The sequence below is a fragment of the Hyperolius riggenbachi genome, chromosome 10 (assembly GCF_040937935.1).
Source record: "Hyperolius riggenbachi isolate aHypRig1 chromosome 10, aHypRig1.pri, whole genome shotgun sequence".
Lineage (NCBI taxonomy): Eukaryota > Metazoa > Chordata > Amphibia > Anura > Hyperoliidae > Hyperolius > Hyperolius riggenbachi.
In genome coordinates this window covers 228,373,946-228,401,563 of record NC_090655.1, presented here as the reverse complement: position 1 = coordinate 228,401,563, position 27,618 = coordinate 228,373,946, and the positions used below count along the sequence as shown (strand labels likewise).

The following is a 27,618-nucleotide window of genomic DNA, read 5'->3' as shown; positions in this document are numbered from 1 at the left end:
AGGACCAATGGAGACTCTTCCTTGAAAGGATATGTAGATTTTTTTCCCCTAGAGAGCCCAGCAGAGGAATAACAGAATTCAAGAACTAAAAGAGAACACATTTGAGTTCCTTTAATACTATTCATCTTTTTCATACAACACAACAAAATTATACAGAAGGGAAAAAAAAACATGCAGCTTGCAGTAACAAATGAGATCAACCAAATCCAAAAGAAATCTTTATAGCCCACAATTCATACGAATTTTAATTGCATTTATGGTATTGGATAAAAAGATACGGGGAGAGTGGGAAATATCCCAAAACTAAGCAGAGCTGGGAAATACAGCTGGAGGACTCCCCCGTATGACTTCTGGAAGGACTGAGCTCTCCAGATCTTCTCTGTTTTTCACCTTGTCTCTACTGGCATCTTCAAGCTACGAAAAGCCACTATTTATCAAAGAGTTTGTTTGTGTGCAAGAGTTTTGTAATGTGCAAGAAGGTTCTCTTTCCGGACAAAATATTTACCGCAGTCCGAACACAAAAAAGGCTTCTCTCCTGTGTGATTTCTCTGGTGTACATTAAGGGCTCCTTTCACCCTGAACCCTTTGCCACACTCTGGACATACATAAGGCCGCTCGCCAGTGTGAATCCTCCGATGTGAAACAAGAGCCGATTTCTCAGTGAACCGTCTTCCACAATCTGTGCATGGAAACGGACGTTCGCCTGTGTGAGTTTTGTGATGTGCCTGAAGGCCTTGTTTCCCAACAAAACATTTCCCACACTCTGAGCAAGAAAAAGGACTCACTCCCGTGTGGGTTCGCTGGTGCTTACGAAGTTGAGCTTTGATAGTAAAACCTTTGCCACAAACTGTACATAAAAAAGGGCGCTCACCTGTGTGAATTCTCTGGTGTCCCAGAAGGTATCTTTTCTCAATAAAACATTTCCCACACTCTGAACAAGAGAAAGGGCGCTCACGTGTGTGGTTTCTTTTCTGGTGTGAAATAAGCTCTCCTCTCTGCTTAAAAGAGTTCCCACATTCTGAACACGAGAAAGGCTTCTCTCCTGTGTGAATCCTTTGATGTATGCGAAGTACTCCACTTGTAACAAAACTTTTATCACATATTGAACATGAAAAAGGCCGTTCACCTGTGTGGCTTCGCAGATGTGTATTAAGGCCTCCTTTGTGGACAAAACCTTTCCCACACTCTGAACACGTAAATGGACGTTCTCCTGTGTGTTTTCTCTGGTGCACAACCAGCCCTGATTTGGACCTGGAGCATTTCCCACACACAGGACACATATAAGGACTCTGAACTGTGTTAGGTTTGGAATGTGAGTCTTTAGCTAAACTTTTATTATTTTCAGGATTTGGCATCTTCTCATCATCAACAGGATTTGTTTTACTAGAGAATTCCTCAGCATTAGATAGGTCACGTGACAGTTCCTCTCTGGGAAATGTGGAAAGTATATTTGAGTTAATATGGGATTGGTCAGAATTTTCTGTGTAGGTAGAGGGACTTGCCGATGTATCTATATCGTTAATATGAGATTTATGTTGAGTAACAAGATTTCTTCCTGAAGAATATCGTTTGCCGCCATTATCTTCTGCATCACAGTCTTCAGATGAAATACGATGGCCCTTCGAGGTGTTATTAACATAGTGTCCATCTGTTGGAAGAAATCATGATGTTATACTGAGGAATGGAGATGGGCCTTTCATATGGTGTACAGTATCTACTCCTCATTTGTTGGTGCTATGATGTTATACTGAGGAATGGGGATGGGCCTTTCATATGGGGTACAGTATCTCCTCCTCATTTGTTGGTACTATGATGTTATACTGAGGAATGGAGATGGGCCTTTCATATGGTGTACAGCAGGGGCGTCGCTAGCCCTATTTTGGGGTGGCACGTGCCCCCAATCTGCCCTGGGGTGCCACGGATCTCCGCCCGGCCGCTCTGTCAGCAGCTCCCTCCAGCCGCCGCCGCGTCACTCAGACCTCAGGATCAGGCGGCGAGCCGGCGACCAATCGTGCGGGCGCTAGGACCCAGCGCCCGCACTGATATGCGGAAGTGACATCACTTCCGCATATCGAGCGGGTGCGTCTGGCGCCCGCTGGTACTGGTCGAGTCGCCGCTGATCCTAAGGTCTGCCAGGTGAGGGGGGGAGCGGCGGCGGCTAGAGGGGGGCCTCCCTGTCACTTAGTCACTCCCTAAAGGGCCTCCCTGTCACTCACTCACTCCCTAAAGGGCCTCCCTGTCACTCACTCACTCACTCCCTAAAGGGCCTCCCTGTCACTCACTCACTCACTCCCTAAAGGGCCTCCCTGTCACTCACTCACTTCCTAAAGGGGCTCCCTGTCACTCGCTCACTCCCTAAAGGGGGCTCCCTGTCACTCACTCCCTAAAGGGGCTCCCTGTCACTCACTCCCTAAAGGGGTTCCCTGGCACTCACTCCCTAAAGGGCCTCCCTGTCACTCACTCACTACCTAAAGGGCCTCCCTGTCACTCACTCACTACCTAAAGGGCCTCCCTGTCACTCACGCACTCCCTAAAGGGCCTCCCTGTCACTCACTCACTTCCTAAAGGGGCTCCCTGTCACTCACTCACTCCCTAAAGGGGCTCCCTGGCACTCACTCACTCCCTAAAGGGGCTCCCTGGCACTCACTCACTCCCTAAAGGGCCTCCCTGTCACTCGCTCACTCCCTAAAGGGGCTCCCTGTCACTCGCTCACTCCCTAAAGGGGCTCCCTGTCACTCACTCCCTAAAGGGGCTCCCTGTCACTCACTCACTCCCTAAAGGGGTTCCCTGGCACTCACTCCCTAAAGGGCCTCCCTGTCACTCACTCACTCCCTAAAGGGCCTCCCTGTCACTCACGCACTCCCTAAAGGGCCTCCCTGTCACTCACGCACTCCCTAAAGGGCCTCCCTGTCACTCACTCACTTCCTAAAGGGGCTCCCTGTCACTCACTCACTCCCTAAAGGGGCTCCCTGGCACTCACTCACTCCCTAAAGGGGCTCCCTGGCACTCACTCACTCCCTAAAGGGGCTGCCTGGCACTCACTCACTTCCTAAAGGGGCTCCCTGTCACTCACTCACTCCCTAAAGGGGCTTCCTGTCACTCACTCACTTCCTAAAGGGGCTCCCTGTCACTCACTCACTTCCTAAAGGGGCTCCCTGTCACTCACTCACTCCCTAAAGGGGCTCCCTGTCACTCACTCACGCCCTAAAGGGGCTCCCTGTCACTCACTCACTCCCTAAAGGGGCTCCCTGGCACTCACTCACTCCCTAAAGGGGCTCCCTGGCACTCACTCACTCCCTAAAGGGGCTCCCTGGCACTCACTCACTCCCTAAAGGGGCTCCCTGTCACTCACTCACTCCCTAAAGGGGCTCCCTGTCACTCACTCACTGCCTAAAGGGGCTCCCTGTCACTCACTCACTGCCTAAAGGGGCTCCCTGTCACTCACTCACTGCCTAAAGGGGCTCCCTGTCACTCACTCACTGCCTAAAGGGGCACCCTGTTACTCACTCACTGCCTAAAGGGGCTCCCTTTCACTCACTCACTGCCTAAAGGGGCTCCCTGGCACTCACTCACTGCCTAAAGGGGCTCCCTGGCACTCACTCACTCCCTAAAGGGGCTCCCTGTCACTCACTATCGGGGTCCCTGTCACTCACTACCTAACTGGAGGCGCCTGTCACTCACTAGCTAACCTGGGGGTCCCTGTCACTCACTACCTAACTTGGGGGGCTACCATATTAAGGGGGCATTCTGCCTATTTATGTGAAATGCTGTCTATTTATGTGCCTCATGCTGAATTTGTCTTGTTGGGAGCCTTATGATTTGTTGGGGGCCTCAAGATTGCTGAATTTGTCTTGTTGGGGGCCTCATGATTGCTGAATTTGTCTTGTTGGGGGCCTCATGATTTGTTGGAGGCCTCATGATTGCTGAATTTGTCTTGTTGGGGGCCTCATGATTTGTTGGGGGCCTCAAGATTGCTGAATTTGTCTTGTTGGGGGCCTCATGATTTGTTGGGGGCCTCAAGATTGCTGAATTTGTCTTGTTGGGGGCCTCATGATTGCTGAATTTGTCTTGTTGGGGGCCTCATGATTTGTTGGAGGCCTCATGATTGCTGAATTTGTCTTGTTGGGGGCCTCATGATTTGTTGGGGGCCTCATGATTGCTGAATTTGTCTTGTTGGGGGTCACATGATTGCTAACTGCGAGACTATGGGAAAAGCTGAATCCTTATCATATGAGACAATAGCATTAAACCTACTTTTTTTAGCTTTTTAAAACAGAAAATAAAACTAGGAGGTTCTAAAAAATTGAATACATTTTTCAGGAGTAGGATGGATGAAATTGTTTATCTTCACAGTTTATTTTCAAATTGGATTTTCCATAATGTTCATGTATGAGTTAAAACGTTTGTACAGTATTTAGTTTAAATTGCTGTTGCCACTTTGCGATAGATAAGTGACTTTTGGGTTGCAGTTTGGGCACTCGGCCTCCTAAAGGTTTGCCACCACTGTCATAATCTAATGTCCCACCATTGCTAGGTTCATGTAAATTTGTCTCCACCCGTTACCACACCTATATTCTGGTCCATGGCCCACCCATTTTTCGGTGCGGCGCGATAAGCACGCCACACAACGTGATCCTCATATTTTTGGCACGCTAGCTGCAGTGTGCTGAATTCTGCTGCCTACAGTATGTACAGTATATGCTGTTCTCTAGTGCCTGCACTGTGTGCTGATTTACCTCCAGTGTGTACAGTGTAAGGTGTTACTCTGTGCCTTTACTGATTGTAAACCAGCTTTATTGTATGCTGATGCCTGCTACTTTCAGTATGTACAGTATTAGCTGTAAAGCCTGGTACACACATACAATTTTGATTAGCCAATTTTAGCTCTGTTCATAAAATTCATTGTCTGTTGGCCCACTTACTGCACGGGGGTGGTAAAATTGGGGGTCAGTGATTGACCAATCAAAATTGTATGTGCGTATACATCTTTGATCTATGCCTATACTGATTGTAAATTATCTAAATAAAAGGACAGGGGGCTCCATCCAATATTTCGATGGGCAGGCCCGTTATCTGTAGCTTACAATGCTGCTAAGTTCATGTACATTTGGCCCCACCCATGGCCACGCCCACTCACCTCATGGCCATGCCCATTTTTTGCCGCTGCGCACGCCGCATATACCTCCCCGCCTGGTGCCCACAGGTGCCCCCGATCTCCAAGGACCCTAGAAACGCCCCTGATGTACAGTATCTCCTCCTCATATGGGGGAAACAATGTTATACTGAGGAATGGAGATGGGCCTTTCATATGGTGTACAGTATCTCCTCCTCATTTGTTGGTACTATGATGTTATACTGAGGAATGGAGATGGGCCTTTCATATGGTGTACAGTCTCTCCTCCTCATTTGTTGGGAACATGATGTTATACTGAGGCATGGAGTTGGGCCTTTAATATGGTGTACAGTATCTCCTCCTCATTTGTTGGTACTATGATGTTATACTGAGGAATGGAGATGGACCTTTCATATGGTGTACAGTATCTCCTCATTTGTTGATGCTTTGATGTTATACTACTAATTATGACCCTAACTTGTATGCATATTATAGTAAAATTGTATGAATAATGCATCATAACAAAATAAAATGGTAAAATGCTGAACTCCTAGAAGGCTGACAGCGGTGTAGGAGCAGATGGGCCATATACCACAAAACCACAATGAAAAAAAAATGGCATATCTACTGGGAAAAGTATAAATCCAGCCTAGCCCTTTTCCCATTATCACCTATATGAAATTGGGAGGAGTTAAGAGATGACGTTAACTAGTCTTGCTCTTCCAGCACAGATCATCTGACGAAGCCCACCTTTATCTGCTGGACAGAAATGAACTGTTTGTGCCCAGCACTGTAGCTATAGAAGAATCTTGTTGAGCTGCAGTGCTGGGCACAAAGATCTGCTGAGCTGCTATAAGGAATGTACCTGTAAACAGTGAAAGTGCCGCAGAAACTTGGGCAGAATCTGTCACTTTCGGGTCTCGGTGCTTGTTCCCTGCTGCCGGCCCTGCCGGTGACTCACAGTCCGCACATGCTGATAGGCATGCTGATAGGCATGCTGATAGGCGGAGGGCGCGTTCGCAGTATGCCCTTCGCAAGGGTAATCAATAGTCAGTTGACCCGCTCAGTTGACTGGAGCGGTGTCAGCTGATCTCTACCTGACAGGGCCTTGCTGTGTGATTGGTTGTGCGAAAGGTGGCAGGCCACTGATTGAAAAATGATTGATATTTAAATGTGCAGAGTGCTCCCAGTCATCACCCGTGATAAGCATAGCTTTGGCTAGTTGCTGGATGCGCACTCTGGTCATTGTTTGATATTCTGGACTTCGACCTCGGATTGTATTTGACTACTCTGTTGTGTTTAACCTCTGCTCGATTCCTGGATAACCCTTTGCTTGCTGCCTGGACCGACCTCTGCTAGTTACTGGACTTCCCTTGCTTGCTGCCTGGACCGACCTATGCAAAGTTACTGGACATTCCTTGCTTGCCGCCTGGACCGACCTTGGACTGTTACTGGATATTCTCTGTATGCCAATTGCTCTGGATGATAAGTATAAAGTCTACTCTCCTTATCAGTCAGCTAACAGTGTGTATATACTCTCGCATAACTTGTCATACATCATCTGGACTTCTGTGATCTGTTCACATAATCTTGCATGCAGACTCAAAGGAACTGCGTCATACTTACCTCAATTATCATCTGTTGCTATCCTGTATGCAAGTCTGCTGGAACTGTTTCATAACTCTGATCAAATTACTATTGCTGTTGAATAGTTTTGCATGAAGATTATTATACTTAGATTACTTTCTCTGAACTGTGCATGTGATACTACGGAACTGTGTTACTAGTCTCAGTAGTGGCTCCTGGTGGTATATCTGTCTTCTATCCTAATTAGGGCCAGCTAGTGGTGTGCCAGGCAGAGACAGTGTAGGTGTCAGTTAGTGGTGTGCAAGGCAGGGATACCTAGGTGAAGAGCGAGACCTATAGCCTGGGACATACACACTGACTCCTAGAATTATATCACCAAGCCTTACGACCAGCAACAAAATTGATACGTGGGATGGAAGGTCTCACTTTCCAAGAAAGGTTAGATAAACTGGGTTTATTTAGTCTAGAGAAAGAGGGGATCTAATTAACATGTATAAATACATCAGAGGGCAATATAATAGCTTGGCGGATGAGCTTTTTGTCCCTAGGCCTTCTCAAAGGACTAGAGGACATGATCTGCACATGGAGGAAAAACGTTTTAGCCATTTATTTAGGAAAGGGTTCTTTACAGTAAGAGTGATTAAGATGTGGAATGCATTGCCACAGGAAGTAGTTATGGCAAACTCTATACCTGCATTTAAAAGGGGCTTAGATGCTTTCCTTGCGTTGAAAGACATCCATGGCTACAATTACTAGGTAATGCCTAATGATGTTGATCCAGGGATTTTATCTGATTGCCATCTGGAGTCGGGAAGGAATTTTTCCCTTTTGGGGCTAATTGGACCATGCCTTGTAAGGGTTTTTTCGCCTTCCTCTGGATCAACAGGGATATGTGAGGGAGCAGGCTGGTGTTGTACTTTATACTGGTTGAACTCAATGGACGTATGTCTTTTTTCAACCAAAATAACTATGTAACTATGTTACAGATGCAGTGCTGGGCACAAAAGTTAAGTTAAGTTAAACTTAGCAGCATGGGGAGGAGGTTAGCAAAGTCAAGTGACAAGACTGCTTAGCAGTGAAGGCTGCTCATTAGAGTTGGGGAACAGCCAATGTTTGTGTGCAAAAGTTTTGTAATGTGCGAGAACAGCGAGAATATCTGGAACAGCTACAACAAACACAAGAACTGTGAGTCTAATGGTATAAACCCTGACTCGCTTCTACTAACAATTACTAATCTGAGTATGAACTGGGGCTTCAATGTATTGGGATAGACCTTTTTTAATATTATAACTGTTATTACAGCATATTGCATGGCGCTGGCATGTGGTATACAATACCTTTATATCAGGCGGTAAGTGAGATACATTGATGAGGTACTAATGGACAATACTGTAATTAGGTTCTCTCAGTTTTTGATGATAATCATTTTTTTTTATTCATAGGATAGGGCACACACTGTATTGAATGAGTGAATTGTTCCGATAAATGCTACATTAGGAACACTTTACCAATACTGGATATGGCCTATATTTGGTTTCATAACAGCTAAGCCTCTTCCTGTACATTGTGAATTCCACAAGAAGTTGGGAACTTTAGTCTGAGATTCTGCTCCATGTTGACATGATAATATCAGATCACACCACTTCCCAAAATCCCACCAGCTGGACTGCTGACACAAGGTAGGTGGGCACCATGGATTTGTGCAGTTGATATCATCGTCAGACCCAATCAGACCAGGCTTGATGCTCAACAACAAGGCACCCCATCTGACACTAAGGCCTGGTGCACACCAGAGGAGTTTTTCTGAGCGTTTTGAGTTTTTAAATATGCTGCTAATGTTATCCTATGTGTCTGTGCACACTGGAGCAATGAGGTTTTGTAAAAAATCCCATAGCATTACATTGGGAAGAGCTTTTGAAACCTCTAAAAGCTCTTCCCAATGTAATGCTATGGGGTCTTTTACAAAACCTTATTGCTCCAGTGTGCACAGACACATAGGATAACATTAGCAGCAGATTTAAAAACTCAAAACGCTCAGAAAAACTCCTCTGGTGTGCACCAGGCCTAACTGGATATTTCTTGTACCATTGTAAGTGAATGCAGGTTAGAACCTGTGGAAAAGTCTTTTGAACAGACTTTGTTGTTTTAGAATGCAGACACGTTGTGCAGTTTGATGTTCAGCTTGCACGCATTGGCTATCATTCATAAAGCATTACCGCATGCGGTAATGCTGAAAACAGCTAACTTTACCGAGCACTCAGCAAAATGTAAATTCATAAAAGCTGTTACCACATGAAAAGCTCAAATTACCAAGCAGTGAGGTAAATTACTGCCTTGTGCGGTAATTATCTCAACACATGTCTCTAAATGTCAATTCATAAAGATTAGAGCAGGCGGTCTTGGGACGGAGAATACCGCTTGCTTGGAGGAGGCGATTAGCATGCGGATAAGAGCAAAGTAGGCTGTGCAGGGAGCTGAAGTCTCTGTGAGTCTGTGCAGGGAGCCGAAGTCTGTGTGAGTCATTCTGTGCGAGTCTATGCAGGGAGCCGAAGTCTATGCGAGTCTGTGCAGGGAGCCGAAGTCTGTGTGAGTGAGTCTGTTTGAGTCTGTGCAGGGAGACAAAGTCTGTGCGAGTCTGTGCAGGGAGCCAAAGTCTGTGTGAGTGACTCTGTTCGAGTCTGTGCAGGGAGCCAAAGTCTGTGTGAGTCTGTGCAGGGAGCCAAAGTCTGTGTGAGTGAGTCTGTTCGAGTCTGTGCAGGGAGCCAAAGTCTGTGTGAGTCTGTGCAGGGAACCATAATTACAGCTTGTAACAAAAGAGAGATGACGCCACACTTCTGCTGTGCCGCTCAATGGGTTGCGGTAATTTACCGAACTTCAAAGGCAGCTGTGAAAATGTTTATGAATCAGCACACAAAGGTCTAAAGTACCGAACGCGGTATTTGTCCGCACAGATTTTTTACCGAACACACTTTCATGAATGATAGCCATTGTATTTAAGCGAGTTGGGTGTTTAGTTGTTTGTCATCTTTGTACATACTTGTTTTGTAAACAACGTGTGCGGTTGGTCATGTTGTGTGGTTGGTTTTGCATTATGTTGGACGTGTGTATGAGCCTTTACAGTTACTTACCTGTGCCAATATTCAGAGAGGATTTTTTAATTGTTTTCCTCATTTCCCTCTTCTTCTTAGACTGCTGATCACCACTCACATACGTCTCCTGTTCTTCCTTTTTAATTGTCCTCATCATGTCACCCTCCTCCATAGACTGCTGATCACCACTGACATATGTTTTTTCTTCTTCCTTTTTAATTGTCCCCATCATGCCACCGTCCTCCATAGATTTCTGTTCACTTTTAACATATATCTCCTCTTCTTCCTGTTTAATTGTCCTCGTCATGACACCCTCCTCTGTAGACTGCTGATCACCCTTCACATATGTCTCTTCTTCTTTAATCATCCCCATCATTTTACTTTCCTCTGTAGACTGACAATCGCTCCTCTCATGGGTCTCTTCTTCTTCCTCTTTAACCTCAACTTTCATAATGATCTGTTCTCCACACTAAAAGCAGAAAATGATTTAAAAAAAAACAACTTTAACCATACATATATAAAAATTTATGTTTTCCAAATGAAGCAGGCACACCATCCAGCATCTAGTTTCCGGGGTGCTTGGTGAAGTGGTATAGGCAGTACCACATTCAAATCAGTCCATAAATCTCACCAGCACACCACAATTCAAAGCACACCTTTTATTGTGCCAGTTTCCATAATATTCCAATAATTGTTTCGGGGGCCACGCAGGGTCCCCCTTTATCAAGGCATGTGGTTACCACATTGTTGGAATATTGTGGAAACTGGCACAATAAAAGGTGTGCTTTGAATTGGGGTGTGCTGGTGAGATTTATGGACTATATAAAAATTGACACTGCTGACTTTTACCTACCATCCCTACCACTGTGGCCTCCTGCCTGACTCTAACCTATCATGACCTAATATGACTGCTGAAGCGTTTCCGACCCTAGTTGTCTAAGTACCCAACCGGAAACACGTCAGCTCTCGTTGCTGTCATGTACCTACTGGATAACCAATAAAAGATTTAGATGTAATAGGGGTGCAGAATTGGCTTGGTAATGTGGACTAGTGATCTGTTTCCAGTACCCTTTACCAATTGCACAGTACAACTATCTATGGTGAGGTAGAGCTGTTCTTTTCCCTTTTTTTCCACTATAAACTTTCCCAGCTTACCTCTAAGACTCATCACCACATTGCGTTACTCTTCTATTTCTCTTATCATTTTATGCAATGACACGTCTCCCACGCTACTCAAACTCATAGCATCCCCCACCCATACTCTCTGTAACTATCATCTACAATCTTTGGCCACCCTCACCCAAACTCAGGTTTGATCTGATGTGTGCTATGCCCATAGGCACATATTTGCTAGCTGTAGTATCCCCTTTGCATGTCTAACCCTGACCAATACAAGGTAGAAGAGATTAGACTTTTTTATAAGTTATAGACCCTTAACCTACCTGATATTGGTGCGGGATGGTGGAATCTTCCTGTGAACAATCCTGGGAATAAAGAGGACCTGTACATCTCTCTGGTGGGTTTCTGTGACTGGATCCATCTGTAGGAAATACATACGCTGACTGAATACATTTTTTCTATGTGTTTATCAGATGGTGAGATTGCAGGAGAACTTCCCATACGGTTTTCCCCTTTAAGAGAAATGAAAGTCTCTTTTTACCTGGTGATGTGAGGGGCTGATGGTTTTCCATAATGATATTGTCATAGAAATCCTTCTGTCTTTTAAAATACTGCCCCTCCTACATGAAAAAAGAGAGACAGGTACATCCTGAAACCTTAAAATGGTCAAGGTGGGGGTACAGGGCAGGAGGAGGAAGAGAGAAGGCACAAGACAGAAGAAAGAATGGAGGTGGGGGCACAGGGCAGGAGGAGGAAGAGAGAAGGCACAAGACAGAAGAAAGAATGGAGAAGGTGGGGGCACAGGGCAGGAGGAGGAGCAACAGAGCATGTGGGGGTACAGTGCAGAAGGGAAAATAGAGAAGATGGAGCAGAGTAGGAAGAGAAATGGAGGAGGGGGTACAGGGCAGGAGGAAGAATGGAGAAGGTGGGGGCACAGGGCAGGAGGAGGAGCAACAGAGAATGTGGGGGTACAGTGCAGAAGGGAAAATAGAGAAGATGGAGCAGAGTAGGAAGAGAAATGGAGGAGGGGGTACAGGGCAGGAGGAAGAATGGAGAAGGTGGGGGCACAGGGCAGGAACAAGAATGGAGAAGATGGGAACAAAGGGAAGGAGGAAGAATGGTAAAGGTGGGTGTACAGGGTAGGAGGAGGAATGGAGCAGATGGGGTGAAGGGCAGGAGGAGCAATGGAAAAGGTGGGGGTACAGATCAGGAGAAGGAGTAGAAAATGTGGGGGTACAGAGCAGGAGGAGGAATGGAGAAGGTGTGGGTACAGGACAGGAGGAGAGATGTAAAAGGTTGGGGTGCAGGGCAGCAAAAGAGAAAGAGATACAGGGAAAAGAAAAGTACAGAAAAGCACTCTGTTGTCCTGACAAGTGGGAACAGGCTAATTAACTTGTATTGGTTATGTGAATCTGTGTGCAGAAAACGCATGCAGATTCGCGATAATGGAAATGGGCCCTAAAGTGAGCCAAAGGTGGGTTTCTGCAATTCATATACGACAAAGAGGCACATTTTGTATACTATCACCAGCCTCTGTGTCCTTATACTGTGCCCCCAGCCGCCCCCCCCCCCCCCCCCGTTCTCTGCTGTCCCCCGTTATAAAAACCGTCACGCTAGCGACACACAGATTGTCGCTAGCTGGCTGTTTACATTGATGCTGCCACTCTCCACGTCTCCCCTGCCGCCTGTATATCGCGGCTCCCCGCCTTGTCCATACTTAGTCCATAACCGACTTGAATTTGTTAGAGGAAATGCAAAAACGCATGCAGATTCAAATATGCGCACGTTTTCGCATATGTTAGTAAGAATGCAAATTTAACCATGTCAGTGCCTGTGTGCTTTTAGGGCCCGTTTCCACTACAGTGAATCTGCATGCGTTTTATGTATGCAGATTCACATAGCTAATAATAAATGTTAAAGCACAAAGGGCACTGATATAGTTATTTTCGCATCCTTATACAGGAACGCGAAAACGCATGCGAATTTGCATAAAAATTTTCATACAAATTTGCAAGCCCATGTGAATTCGTTTATGTGTTTTCCGCATAGAAATCGCACTGCACTAGTCCAAAAAGGCCCTTACATTGAATTTATGCGAAAACGTACGCAAATTTTCATGGAAAATTTGCATAGCGAAAACGCATGTTAATTTCCTATTAATTCTGATGGCTGTGCTCTGCAGATTTTTCTTGTACAGAAAAACACTCTGTTGTCCTGACAAGTGGAAACAGGCTAATTAACTTGTATTGGTTATGCGAATCTGCGTGCAGAAACCTGCAGCAAATTTGCGCACGTTTTTGCATATGTTAGTATGTATGCGAATTTAACCATGTCAGTGCCTGTGTGCTTTTAGGGCCCGTTTCCACTACAGGGAATCTGCATGCGTTTTATGCATGCAGATTCGCATACCTAATAAATGGAAAAGCACACATATAGTTAAATTCGCATCCTTATACAGGAACGCGAAAACGCATGCGAATTTGCATGAAAATTTGCATACAAATTTGCATGCACATGTGAATTCGTTTATGCTTTTTCCACATAGAAATCGCACCACAGTAGTTATATAGGTAGAAAAAAAAAACAACGTTCTGTAAAAAATAATACCTTTTAATGGCTAACTAATAGAGTTAAATGATGCAAGCTTTCTGGGATCTAGTCCCCTTCTTCAGGCATATTTCCAGATGTAAGCTGAAGTAAAACACTGATGCAGATAAATGGTAAACACGAAGATGACAGTTGTGTTGGTTACTGTTTATCCGTTAGGTGTCAGGTGATCAGCAGGCTGGAGCCAGTGAGTTAGTGCAACCATACATGAAATCCAGCAGGTTTCTGAAGATCATGAAGCCAAATCAATCATGTTACATAAGGTGTCATGAATCCTGTTCCACAATTTAAACCTTCTGTTAATGTCTTGAACATTTTCATAAATTTGTACTCAGAAACTTTTCTTGATTAATCATTTAACTTGATTAATCATTAATCAGTAACCAACACAACTGTCATCTTCGTGTTTACCATTTATCTGCATCAGTGTTTTACTTCAGCTTACATCTGGAAATATGCCTGAAGAAGGGGACTAGATCCCAGAAAGCTTGCATCATTTAACTCTATTAGTTAGCCATTAAAAGGTATTATTTCTTACAAAACGTTGTTTTTTTTTCTACCTATATAATTTGTTTGGCTAACACGGTACAGAAACTTTTTTGCTACTATCATCATGCAAGATACCATAATGTACCGCACACATTTGGAATGTAAAACCTTACTGAAGAAATTGGCACAACTGGACAGTGACATCTTTTTTCTATCCAAGTGCAAGAAAGAAAATCTGATACCGAAAGGTATTACCATCAGAAACCCAGTTCAACATACCTTCAATACCCATTTTGCACAGCGACTCTGCTTCAGAACATCAGAAAGGATCAGGAATCATCTCATCAAGGTTTGTTACAGCAAAAAGAAAATTACCCAAGATAATCTATGTTTACTCTATTCTACACTGCAAGGACCATCATCAGAAAGCATTAAATCTACATTACAGAAATTCTACAAACAATTACAACACCATTTAATCCAAAACAAGAAAAAGAAACTCGACAGCCTTAGACTGAAAGCTGAAAACATCATTCTAGATAACAATACAAGTGTACCCCGTTCAAAACCCAAAAATGCCAATCTTTTACTTGTGGTTAACTTGTCCAGCTATAACCCAAGCAAGACTGAATTAGCTGTTTTATCTAAAGGACTCACTTTTTGCCCCACCAAAAGATTTGATGAAATAGAATTTTGTAGTGACATGGAAGAATTTTTTCGGAGGATAAGGCTAAAGGAGTTTTTTCGAATAAGTATTGGTATGCACACCTTCAAATTTTACAGAGAACAATAAGGGTGCTCAGTTAATAAACCAGACCTAACACAAGGTCTTACACTGTATACTATATACCAAAGAACTGGCACACCAAGCAATGGAAATGCTTAAATGTAATTGTATTGTAAACACAAAGAGAAAATGACATGTGAATACATACAGTGGGCTCTGTACATCAGAGAGAATAGCCCAAACATTGGTACAATACACTAGCAGAATTACATGGCAGAATTACATAGCAATGGCAAACACAGCAAAGTGGATCAAAAAACAAAAGACAATCATTGCATCAAAAATCACTGCTGCCAACAAAGTTCATATAGCATTGTGATGTATCTGCTCCATAGCAGTTCGAAGTGGGAGGCAGCTGGCAGCGTTTAAGGCAAAAGGAAATGATTGTCCAATAGGCAGAATAAATTACCCTGACAGCGCTGTTTCGATTCTTCTTCAGAGAGTAAGGATAAGGTCCCCAGAGAGTGCTGCACCATATGAGCAAAAAACCGCCAGTTAAATAGCGGTATGCGCCCTCTCAACCACGCCAGACACCGTGGGCCAGCCCATTGACGTCATGACGTCACGCGGCTTCCTGCCGCCGCGCCAGTACGTCACTTCTGGATCTATGTGGGTCAAACCACACGGGACATCCGTACTCGCATTAGCGAACATCGGAGCAATATAAGATGCGTTGATGTGGATTCACCGGTTGCGAAACACTTTCTTACGGCAGGGCACAGTGTATCCCAGTTGAGATTCAGGGTGCTTGAGCTTGTGAGTCCATCATACAGGGGTGGAGACTTAGAACTCAAATTGCTCCAACGTGAACTATATTGGATATACAAACTTCAAAGTAAAATTCCCTTGGGAATGAATGAGGACGTTAGCTTGACCCCTTTCACACGGTAGTTGATCTAGTCCTGTCTACAATCATACCTGCTTACAATTTCCCCCCCCCTCCCCCCCTTTTTTTCTATATTATTTTCCACCACTGCTATGTCTGGATATGACCCAGGCCATCAAAATTTGACTGCAGTGATTTATCACTTTGGGATTTTTTCACAGGCTCTTTGCTTGTTATGCTGGTATGTGCCTGATTACTGGTGGGCTGCCATCGATATTCCGTCAACCTGGATCAGTATGCTTCCAGTGATCCCTGTCATTATTATTACTACTATGTCCCAGTCACCTATGTATCTATACTAACAGTCCCCAGATACTTTGCTTATGATGAATGCATTTTAATATTTTTCCTTTCTTATATTTTAGATGCTCTGCGCCTCCATGACCAGACACCGCTACCATCAAACAAACCAGAACACCGCGTTACTTTGCAGCCATTAAGCTTTTGCCTCTATTTACAAAGTTCCCCCAGCATGTTTTTGAGCTGCAGTACCTGGTCCCACCACTGGGAGAAGGGGCGCTTGCCTCCCATACTGTGACTGGCAATAGCTGGTCCTGTGTGGTTGGCGGCGACCATTCCCAGTGAATGGGATCCAGAAGTGACGTACTGGCGCGGCGGCAGGAAGCCGCGTGACGTCATGACGTCAATGGGCTGGCCCACGGTGTCTGGCGTGGTTGAGAGGGCGCATACCGCTATTTAACTGGCGGTTTTTTGCTCATATGGTGCAGCACTCTCTGGGGACCTTATCCTTACTCTCTGAAGAAGAATCGAAACAGCGCTGTCAGGGTAATTTATTCTGCCTATTGGACAATCATTTCCTTTTGCCTTAAACGCTGCCAGCTGCCTCCCACTTCGAACTGCTATGGAGCAGATACATCACAATGCTATATGAACTTTGTTGGCAGCAGTGATTTTTGATGCAATGATTGTCTTTTGTTTTTTGATCCACTTTGCTGTGTTTGCCATTGCTATGTAATTCTGCCATGTAATTCTGCTAGTGTATTGTACCAATGTTTGGGCTATTCTCTCTGATGTACAGAGCCCACTGTATGTATTCACATGTCATTTTCTCTTTGTGTTTACAATACAATTACATTTAAGCATTTCCATTGCTTGGTGTGCCAGTTTAAAGGAGTTTTTTCACAACAGACCTAATTATTCATCATTCGAAGATACTGAACCTGCGAATAGCAAAAACAAAAAGAGCAGTACCTGGACACCAAAATTAGGGCGGAACAAGAAATTAGAAGAGTATATTGAAAACTTCAGAAAAAGAATCAAATTAGAGATACTGGACAAACAAAAACAGACACTCTACAACCTCAACACTCAAGAAAGGAAAGCAATACTGAGCCTTAAAAGCAATAACAACATAGTAATTAAACCAGCTGACAAAGGAGGAGCTGTAGTGATTTTGGATAAATCCACCTATGTTCAAGAAGCAAACAGACAGCTCTCCAACAACACCTACTACAAAAGACTAGAAACAAACCCCACGCTACAATACTCAAGGGAATTGAAGAATATGCTTAACCACTTCCCGACCGCCGTATGTACAATTGGCGGCCGGGAAGTGGACGCCGCAAGGACCGCCGTATTGACAATTGGCGGCGGTCCTTGTATGGGCATGGGCGGAGCGATCGCGTCATCCGTGACGCGATCCTCCGCCTCCGCCTGGCGCCGCTCACCCGCCGCAACATCCCGCCGGCTATACGGAAGCGCCGGCGGGATGTTAACCCCGCGATCGCCGCATACAAAGTGTATAATACAGGCTGCCTCCTGCCCTGGTGGTCCCAGTGTCCGAGGGACCACCAGGGCAGGCTGCAGCCACCCTAGTCTGCACCAAAGCACACTGATTTCTCCCCCCCCTGCCCCAGATCGCCCACAGCACCCATCAGACCCCCCCCTGCCCACCCCCCAGACCCCTGTTTGCACCCAATCACCCCCCTAATCACCCATCAATCACTCCCTGTCACTATCTGTCGACGCTATTTTTTTTTTATCCCCCACCCTGCTCCCTGCCCCCTCCTGATCACCCCCCACCCCTCAGATTCTCCCCAGACCCCCCCCCCCCAGACCACCCCCCCTGTTTACTGTATGCATCTATCCCCCTGATCACCTGTCAATCACCTGTCAATCACCCATCAATCACCCGTCAATCACCCCCTGTCACTGCCACCCATCAGCCAGCCCCTAACCTGCCCCTTGCGGGCAATCTGATCACCCCCCCACACCAATAGATCGCCCGCAGATCCGACATCAGATCACCTCCCAAATCCATTGTTTACATCTATTCTCTCCTCTAAACACCCACTAATTACCCATCAATCACCCATCAATCACCCCCTATCACCACCTGTCACTTTTACCTATCAGATCAGACCCTAATCTGCCCCTTGCGGGCACCCAATCACCCGCCCACACGCTCAGATTGCCCTCTGACCCCCCCTTATCAATTCACCAGTGCATTAATTACATCTGTTCTTCCCTGTAATACCCCACTGATCACCTGTCAATCACCTGCCAATCACCTATCACCCATCAATCACCCCCTGTCACCCCCTGTCACTGCCACCCATCAATCAGCCCCTAACCTGCCCCTTGCGGGCAATCTGATCACCCACCCACACCATTAGATCGCCCGCAAACCCGCCGTCAGATTACCTCCCAAATGTATTGTTTACATCTGTTATCTTCTCTAAACACCCACTAATTACCCATCAATCACCCATCAATCACCCCCTATCACCAACCGTCACTGTTACCTATCAGATCAGACCCTAATCTGCCACTTGCGGGCACCCAATCACCCGCCTACACGCTCAGATTGCCCTCAGACCCCCCCCCTTATCAATTCGCCAGTGCAATATTTACATCTGTTCTCCCCTGTAATAACCCACTGATTACCTGTCAATCACCTATCAATCACCCATCAATCACCCCCTGTCACTGCCACCCATCAATCAGCCCCTAACCTGCCCCTTGCGGGCAAACTGATCACCCACCCACACCAATAGATCGCCCGCAGATCCGACATCAGATCACCACCCAAGCGCGGTGTTTCCATCTATTCTCTACCCTAAACACCCACTAATTACCCATCAATCACCCCGTCACTGCTACCTATCAAATTAGACCCCTATCTGCCCCTAGGGCACTCAATCACCCGCCCACACCCTCAGAATGCCCTAAGACCCCAGCCCTGATCACCTCGCCAGTGCATTGCTTGCATCTATTCCCCCCTCTAATCACACCTTGAGACACCCATCAATCACCTCCTGTCACCCCCTAGCACACCTACCCATCAGATCAGGCCCCAATTTGCCCCGTGTGGGCTCCTGATCACTCGGCCAATCCCTCAGATCCCCCTCAGACCCCCTTCCGATCACCTCCCCAGTGCATTGATTGCATCTATTTTCCCCTCTAACCACCCCCTGAGACACCCATCAATCACCTCCTGTCACCCCCCTAGCACTCCTATCCATCAGATCAGGCCCAATACAACCTGTCATCTAAAAGGCCACCCTGCTTATGACCGGTTCCACAAAATTCGCCCCCTCATAGACTACCTGTCATCAAAATTTGCAGATGCTTATACCCCTGAACAGTCATTTTGAGACATTTGGTTTCCAGACTACTCACGGTTTTGGGCCTGTAAAATGCCAGGGCGGTATAGGAACCCCACAAGTGACCCCATTTTAGAAAAAAAGACACCCCAAGGTATTCTGTTAGGTGTATGACGAGTTCATAGAAGATTTTATTTTTTGTCAAAAGTTAGCGGAAATTAATTTTTATTGTTTTTTTTTCACAAAGTGTCATTTTTCACTAACTTGTGACAAAAAATAAAATCTTCTATGAACTCGCCATACACCTAACGGAATACCTTGGGGTGTCTTCTTTCTAAAATGGGGTCACTTGTGGGGTTCCTATACTGCCCTGGCATTTTAGGGGCCCTAAACCGCGAGGAGTAGTCTAGAAAACAAATGCTTCAAAATGACCTGTGAATAGGACGTTGGGCCCCTTAGCGCACCTAGGCTGCAAAAAATTGTCACACATGTGGTACCGCCGTACTCAGGAAAAGTAGTATAATGTGTTTTGGGGTGTATTTTTACACATACCCATGCTGGATGGGAGAAATTTCTATGTAAATGGACAATTGTGTGTAAAAAAATCAAACAATTGTCATTTACAGAGATATTTCTCCCACTTAGCATGGGTATGTGTAAAAATACACCCCAAAACGCATTATACTACTTCTCCTGAGTACGGCGGTACCACATGTGTGGCACTTTTTTACACCCTAAGTACGCTAAGGGGCCCAAAGTCCAATGAGTACCTTTAGGATTTCACAGGTCATTTTGCGACATTTGGTTTCAAGACTACTCCACACGGTTTAGGGCCCCTAAAATGCCAGGGCAGTATAGGAACCCCACAAATGACCCCATTCTAGAAAGAAGACACCCAAAGGTATTCCGTACGGAGTATAGTGAGTTCATAGAAGATTTTATTTTTTGTCACAAGTTAGCGGAAAATGACACTTTGTGAAAAAAAACTATTAAAATCAATTTCCGCTAACTTGTGACAAAAAAATAAAAACTTCTATGAACTCACCATACTCCTAACGGAATACCTTGGGGTGTCTTCTTTCTAAAATGGGGTCATTAGTGGGGTTCCTATACTGCCCTGGCATTTTAGGGGCCCTAAACCGTGAGGAGTAGTCTTGAAACAAAAATGACCTGTGAAATCCTAAAGGTACTCATTGGACTTTGGGCCCCTTAGTGCAGTTAGGGTGCAAAAAAGTGCCACACATGTGGTATCGCCGTACTCGGGAGAAGTAGTATAATGTGTTTTGGGGTGTATTTTTACACATACCCATGCTGGGTGGGAGAAATACCTCTGTAAATGACAATCTTTTGATTTTTTTACACACAATTGTCCATTTACAGAGGTATTTCTCCCACCCAGCATGGGTATGTGTAAAAATACACCCCAAAACACATTGTACTACTTCTCCCGAGTATGGCGATGCCACATGTGTGGCACTTTTTTGCACCCTAACTGCGCTAAAGGGCCCAAAGTCCAATGAGTACCTTTAGAATTTCACAGGTCATTTTGAGAAATTTCGTTTCAAGACTACTCCTCACGGTTTAGGGCCCCTAAAATGCCAGGGCAGTATAGGAACCCCACAAATGACCCCATTTTAGAAAGAAGACACCCCAAGGTATTCCGTTAGGAGTATGGTGAGTTCATAGAAGATTTTATTTTTTGTCAAAAGTTAGCGGAAATTGATTTTAATTGTGTTTTTTCACAAAGTGTCATTTTCTGCTAACTTTTGACAAAAAATAAAATCTTCTATGAACTCACCATACTCCTAACGGAATACCTTGGGGTGTCTTCTTTCTAAAATGGGGTCATTTGTGGGGTTCCTATACTGCCCTGGCATTTTAGGGGCCCTAAACCATGAGGAGTAGTCTTGAAACGAAATTTCTCAAAATGACCTGTGAAATTCTAAAGGTACTCATTGGACTTTGGGCCCTTTAGCGCAGTTAGGGTGCAAAAAAGTGCCACACATGTGGTATCGCCGTACTCAGGAGAAGTAGTATAATGTGTTTTGTGGTGTATTTTTACACATACCCATGCTGAGTGGGAGAAAGATCTCTGTAAATGGACAATTGTGTGTAAAAAAAATTAACAAATTGTCATTTACAGAGTTATTTCTCCCACCCAGCATGGGTATGTGTAAAAATACACCCCAAAACACATTATACTACTTCTCCTGAGTACGGCAATACCACATGTGTGGCACTTTTTTGCAGCCTAACTGCGCTAAGGGGTCCAAAGTCCAATGAGCACCTTTAGGCTTTACAGGGGTGCTTACAATTTAGCACCCCCCAAAATGTCAGGACAGTAAACACACCCCACAAATGACCCCATTTTGGAAAGTAGACCCTTCAAGGTATTCAGAGAGGGGCATGGTGAGTCCGTGGCAGATTTCTTTTTTTTTTTGTCGCAAGTTAGAAGAAATGGAAACTTTTTTTTTTTTTTCACAAAGTGTCATTTTCCGCTTACTTGTGACAAAAAATAATATCTTCTATGAACTCACTATGCCTCTCAGTGAATACTTTGGGATGTCTTCTTTCCAAAATGGGGTCATTTGGGGGGTATTTATACTATCCTGGAATTCTAGCCCCTCATGAAACATGACAGAGGGTCAGAAAAGTCAGAGATGCTTGAAAATGGGAAAATTCACTTTTTGCACCATAGTTTGTAAACGCTATAACTTTTACCCAAACCAATAAATATACACTGAATGGGTTTTTTTTTATCAAAAACATGTTTGTCCACATTTTTCGCGCTGCATGTATACAGAAATTTTACTTTATTTGAAAACTGTCAGCACAGAAAGTTAAAAAAATCATTTTTTTGCCAAAATTCATGTCTTTTTTGCTGAATATAATAAAAAGTAAAAATCGCAGGAGCAATCAAATAGCACCAAAAGAAAGCTTTATTAGTGACAAGAAAAGGAGCCAAAATTCATTTAGGTGGTAGGTTGTATGAGCGAGCAATAAACCGTGAAAGCTGCAGTGGTCTGAATGGAAAAAAAGTGGCCGGTCCTTAAGGGGTAGAAAGCCCTAGGTCCTCAAGTGGTTAATGATCTTTCCTCAAAATCATCTAACATACTTACATTAATACCAGCTAATCCTAAAATAGGCACCTTCTACATCTTACCAAAAATACACAAAGAAGGAAATCCAGGTCGTCCTATCATCTCTGGTTTGGGGACACTAACAGAAAAGATATCTGGTTGGGTAGAAAACATTATTAAACCCATGGTAAGGAATACAGCCAGCTACATCCAGGACACCACTGACCTTCTTAACAAATTGACTGCCACGGGTCTGATCCCAGAGGGTGCTATCCTGGCTACAATGGATGTTGAATCCCTTTATACCAACATTCCACACGAGGACGGTATTGCAGCTTGCCAACATTTCCTTCAGCTAAATGATCTACCAACAGAGCCCACACTACAACTTATCAGGTATATACTAACTCACAACTATTTTTCATTTGGGAATGATATGTATCTACAGACAATGGGCAGTGCTATGGGAAGTAGGATGTCGCCCCAGTATGCAAATTTGTTTATGGCCAGATTGGAGGAAAACTTCCTTTCAACTTGTGAAATTAAACCATGGGCTTACTTCAGATTTATAGACGATATCCTATTAATCTGGACAGCATCACAGGAAGAATTAATCAGATTCCACAAAAACTTTTCAGAGTACCACAAGAACATCAAGTTAACGCTCAGCTTTTCAACCTCCCATGTCAGTTTCCTGGATACCACAATTTATATACAAGATAGAATTTTACAAACCTCCATATACCGTAAACCAACTGACCGGTATATTTACCTAAAATGGAAGAGTTTCCACCCGGAACACACCAAAAAATCTATTGTTTACAGCCAGACTCTGAGGTATAACCGAATATGTTCTAATTCAGAGGACAGAGACAGACAACTTATGTCACTACGTAAAATATTCATAGATCAGGGATATCATCCACAAATCGTTGATGATCAAATACACAGAGCAACTTTAAAATCAAGAGAGGAACTGTTGAAGTACACCCCAAAGACTGAAAACAACAGAATCCCAATTGTGGTAACCTACAACCCAAAATTAAAGACACTGAGGAAGATATCAAAAGCCCTACAACCAATACTCCATAAAGACAAACGCCTGAAGGATGTTTTTCCTGATTTACCACTGCTTGCTTTCAGACAACCTCCCAATTTGAGACAAATGATTATCAGAAGTGCATTATCTACACCAGATACTCCAGGCACATTACCCTGCAATAACACAAGGTGTGAGACCTGCCCTTATATCTTGAGCACAAGCCAAATACAAATACCAAACTCACAAAAATATCATCAAATACAAGACCAATTTTCCTGCGAGTCATCCAATGTTGTAAACATGATACGCTGCATGAAATGCCCCTCAAGAGGAATCTATATAGGAGAAACAGGACAAAAACTGCGCACAAGAATGAACCATCACCGCTTTAAAATTAATGAGGGTAAAATGGACACACCAGTGGGCCAACACTTCTGTGAACCAGGACACAGCATGCAAGATCTAAAAGTACTTGTTCTTAAGGGTAACTTCAAAAATGATCAATCAAGAAAAGTTTCTGAGTACAAATTTATGAAAATGTTCAAGACATTAACAGAAGGTTTAAATTGTGGAACAGGATTCATGACACCTTATGTAACATGATTGATTTGACTTCATGATCTTCAGAAACCTGCTGGATTTCATGTATGGTTGCACTAACTCACTGGCTCCAGCCTGCTGATCACCTGACACCTAACGGATAAACAGTAACCAACACAACTGTCATCTTCGTGTTTACCATTTATCTGCATCAGTGTTTTACTTCAGCTTACATCTGGAAATATGCCTGAAGAAGGGGACTAGATCCCAGAAAGCTTGCATCATTTAACTCTATTAGTTAGCCATTAAAAAGGTATTATTTCTTACAAAACGTTGTTTTTTTTTTCTACCTATATAATTTGTTTGGCTAACACGGTACAGAAACTTTTTTGCTACTACCACAGTAGTTGAAATGGTCCTTACATTGATTTTATGCGAAAATGTACGCAAATTTGCATGGAAAGTTCGCATAGCGAAAACGCATGCGAATTTCCTATTAATTATATTGTATGCACGAGGCGGTGTGCGAATTCTGATGGCTCTGCAGATTTTTCCTGTACAGAAAAACACTCTGTTGTCCTGACAAGTGGGAACAGGCTAATTAACTTGTATTGGTTATGTGAATCTGTGTGCAGAAAACGCATGCAGATTCGCGATAATGGAAACGGGCCCTAAAGAGAGCCAATGGTGGGTTTCTCCAATTCATATACGACAAAGATGCACATTCTGCATACTATCACCAGCCTCTGTGTCCTTATACTGTGCCCCCAGCCGCCCCACCCCCATGCTCTGCTGTCCGCCTTATAAAAACCGTCACGCTAGCGACACACAGATTGTCGCTAGATGGCTGTTTACATTATATGCTGCCACTCTCTGGGGCTCCCCGCCGCCTGTATATCACGGCTCTCTGCCTTGTCCATAGTCCATACCTGACTTGAGTCCTGGAATGGGCTGTCTGAGGGCAGAGGAGGCGTGGCCTGTGAGATGGAAAGGCTGCCAGGCTTAATACAGTCAAAAGGAGGCGGAGCTATGCAAATCATTTGGTCTGTCCCATGATGAGGCATTGCGCTGGCCAACTTTGATTATGAGGAGCTTTATTTTCTAATGATTATAAGATTAACGTTATATATTTAGGTGCAGAACTCTGCTAATGAATCTATGTAGCCAGACTATTGTTTTGTGTGGGGTATGTTGTTGTCACCATAAGTTGATTGATAAATGCGACTTTGACTTTATAAAAAATTGAGCCCATTGGTTTATATACAGGTGGATGTGTGAGGGGGTCTCAGCTGTTCTTGATGACAGGTGTACTATCTCTGATTTATACCAGCTCTTCCTACAAAAGTCCAGCCTGGCTTGTAATAATTCATAATCTTCAGTATTGAGGGCAGAGGTATGTACACCCAGGTTGTCAGGGACCACATCCACCATTTTGTTATACTGTCAAAGAATAGACACTTTGCGGTTTCCCGTGCGATTGGTGGGATCGATTCCGTCGTTTCGATTATTTCCATCATGTTCGATCGTGTTTCGATGGATACAGCCGTCGATTTTGCATACTTAATATGCAAAATCAACGGCTGTATCCATCGAAACACGATCAAACATGTTGGAAATAATCGAATCGACGGAATCGATCCCGCGAACCACACGGGAAAACGCAACGTATCTATTCTTTGACAGTATAACAAAATGGTGGATACAGGGAAGGAGGAATGATGGAGAAGGTGGGGTTATAAGACAGGAGGAGGAACAAAGGTGGGGTACAGGGCAGGAGGAGTATGGAGAAAGTGGGGTACAGGACAGGGGGAGGAATGGATAAGGAGGGGGTACAGAGCAGGAGGAAGAATGGAGAAGGTGGGGGTACAGAGCAGGAGGAAGAATGGAGAAGGTGGGGGTACAGAGCAGGAGGAAGAATGGAGAAGGTGGGGGTACAGAGCAGGAGGAAGAATGGAGAAGGTGGGGGTACAGGGTAGGAGGAAGATGGTGGGGGCACAGGGCAGTAGGTAGAATGGAAAAGGTGGACACAGGGCCAGACGAGGAATAGAGAAGGTGAGAAAACAGGCTAGGAGGATGAATTGAGAAGGGGGGGGGGGGGGGGGGTAAAGGGTAGGAAGAGGAATGGAGAAAGTGGGGGTACAGAACAAGAGGAGGAATGGAGAAGGTGGGCAGGAGGGAGAAGGTGGAGGTACAGGGCAGGAGGAATGGAGAAGGTGGGGGTACCGAGTAGGAGGAGGAATGGAGAAAGTAGAGGTACAGGGCAGGAGCAGGTGAGGTGGAATGGGGACAGCACATCCATATTGAGCATATCAAGCTTGATTATCTAGTCAATGCAAAATAATAACTCTATGCTTCCCACATATGACTTCAACACCACACAGCCGTAGTAATAATGCTGAATGCTGGTGGGGGTGGGGTTAGAGTCCCAAGTCCGAATCTCGGCCATGATTGAGAGTTCCTCTGAGGGATATTTAGTGATATGAATTTCGTATTGCATTCTGAAGAGTGCTGCAGGAAACGTCAACACCGTATAAACACCATTAATCAAAATAATAATAAAATTACCGCCTGTGCTCCCAACACCGTCTCCTCTCGACTTCTCCAGTGTCCCTTCAGACTGCAAAATTACTTCCTGTCAGCGTGAGACACCTTGTGTTTAATATGGGAACTGCAGCTTCCAGGGGAACACTTGCTGTACGTGAGAACTGCTGCCTCATCAGTACTGCTCTCGGTAAAGAGACCCTGGCCCATATGCAATTCACTTTTTGTCCTGATACTTCTCCTAGTTGATATTTTCACACCCAATCATAAAATGCCTTTTAATGCAGCAGTAAGTAAGCAAATACTCAAAACAGTTTTAATAGCACTTTTTTCACCAACTTTTGGGTACTTTTTCAATTGTAAAATGGTAAAAAGTTATTTTAAAGAGAAGGTGTAAATTATCTCCCAGGAGATAACTCAGGAGAAAAAGTTAATTGCATATGGGCCCCTGTCGTTGATACCCCTCTCATAGGCGTTTTTTCTTCGTCACTTTATGGATAGTTGCTGGTGTGCATTCCCTGGTGCAGTTTTACAATTGTTCTAGGAGGAGTGTTCCATGGACATTGATGATGATCAATGAGATGCACAATTAAAAAAAACGTCCTTGCATTTAGAGTAAATGCAAGGACATTTTGCAAATTATATACAGCTTGAAATTGGACCAATCAGAATAGCTTCATGTCAATTATTATTGGTCCAAGTTCAAGCTGCATAAAATTTACATAAAATTTGAATGCAATGAGAAATTATCTCCATTTCATTGATCATCCCTAGCGACAAACTGTGGTATGATTTCTGTACATTGGAGCTGGGTGCATAAACCAGGGTAGGTATTTACAATGCGTGCTCTTCAGGCCTCAGTTGAGGAGGACATTGATAGAAACTTTTGTTACAGAAAGAAACATTCTGGATTTATACCATGGATACAATCACACCTAAGGGACTAAACCAGTTGAATTCCTTTGCATGCTTTTTGAATGAAAGATAGCGCTTCTCTCCACTACCTCATGATTATTGTCATGTTGTTTAGTGATATGTTTTTATGATGTAGATTTCGTTTATGATATCTGTATAGTATGCAACTGCACTGTTTTGGTTTGCAGGTCCCCCAGGAGCTATCCGTTTTACCTATTTTGCCCCATCCCGTTTTCCATTTTCCCATTCCTTTTTCA

The 27,618-nt window shown here is 44.3% G+C and overlaps 1 protein-coding gene across 1 annotated transcript; it reads right to left on the bottom strand.

The window, feature by feature from the left end:
• Positions 1-125: 125 nt before the first annotated feature.
• On the bottom strand, positions 126-26,521 carry LOC137534707 (oocyte zinc finger protein XlCOF6-like). Its single transcript, XM_068256325.1, has 5 exons — positions 26,471-26,521; positions 11,450-11,528; positions 11,232-11,329; positions 9,829-10,258; positions 126-1,648 (listed from the first exon to the last, which is right to left on the bottom strand). The coding sequence occupies exons 2-5, from the start codon at positions 11,478-11,480 to the stop codon at positions 435-437; spliced, it is 1,773 nt and encodes a 590-aa protein (XP_068112426.1). The 5' UTR covers positions 11,481-11,528; positions 26,471-26,521; the 3' UTR covers positions 126-434.
• Between the last annotated feature and the right edge of the window lie 1,097 nt (positions 26,522-27,618).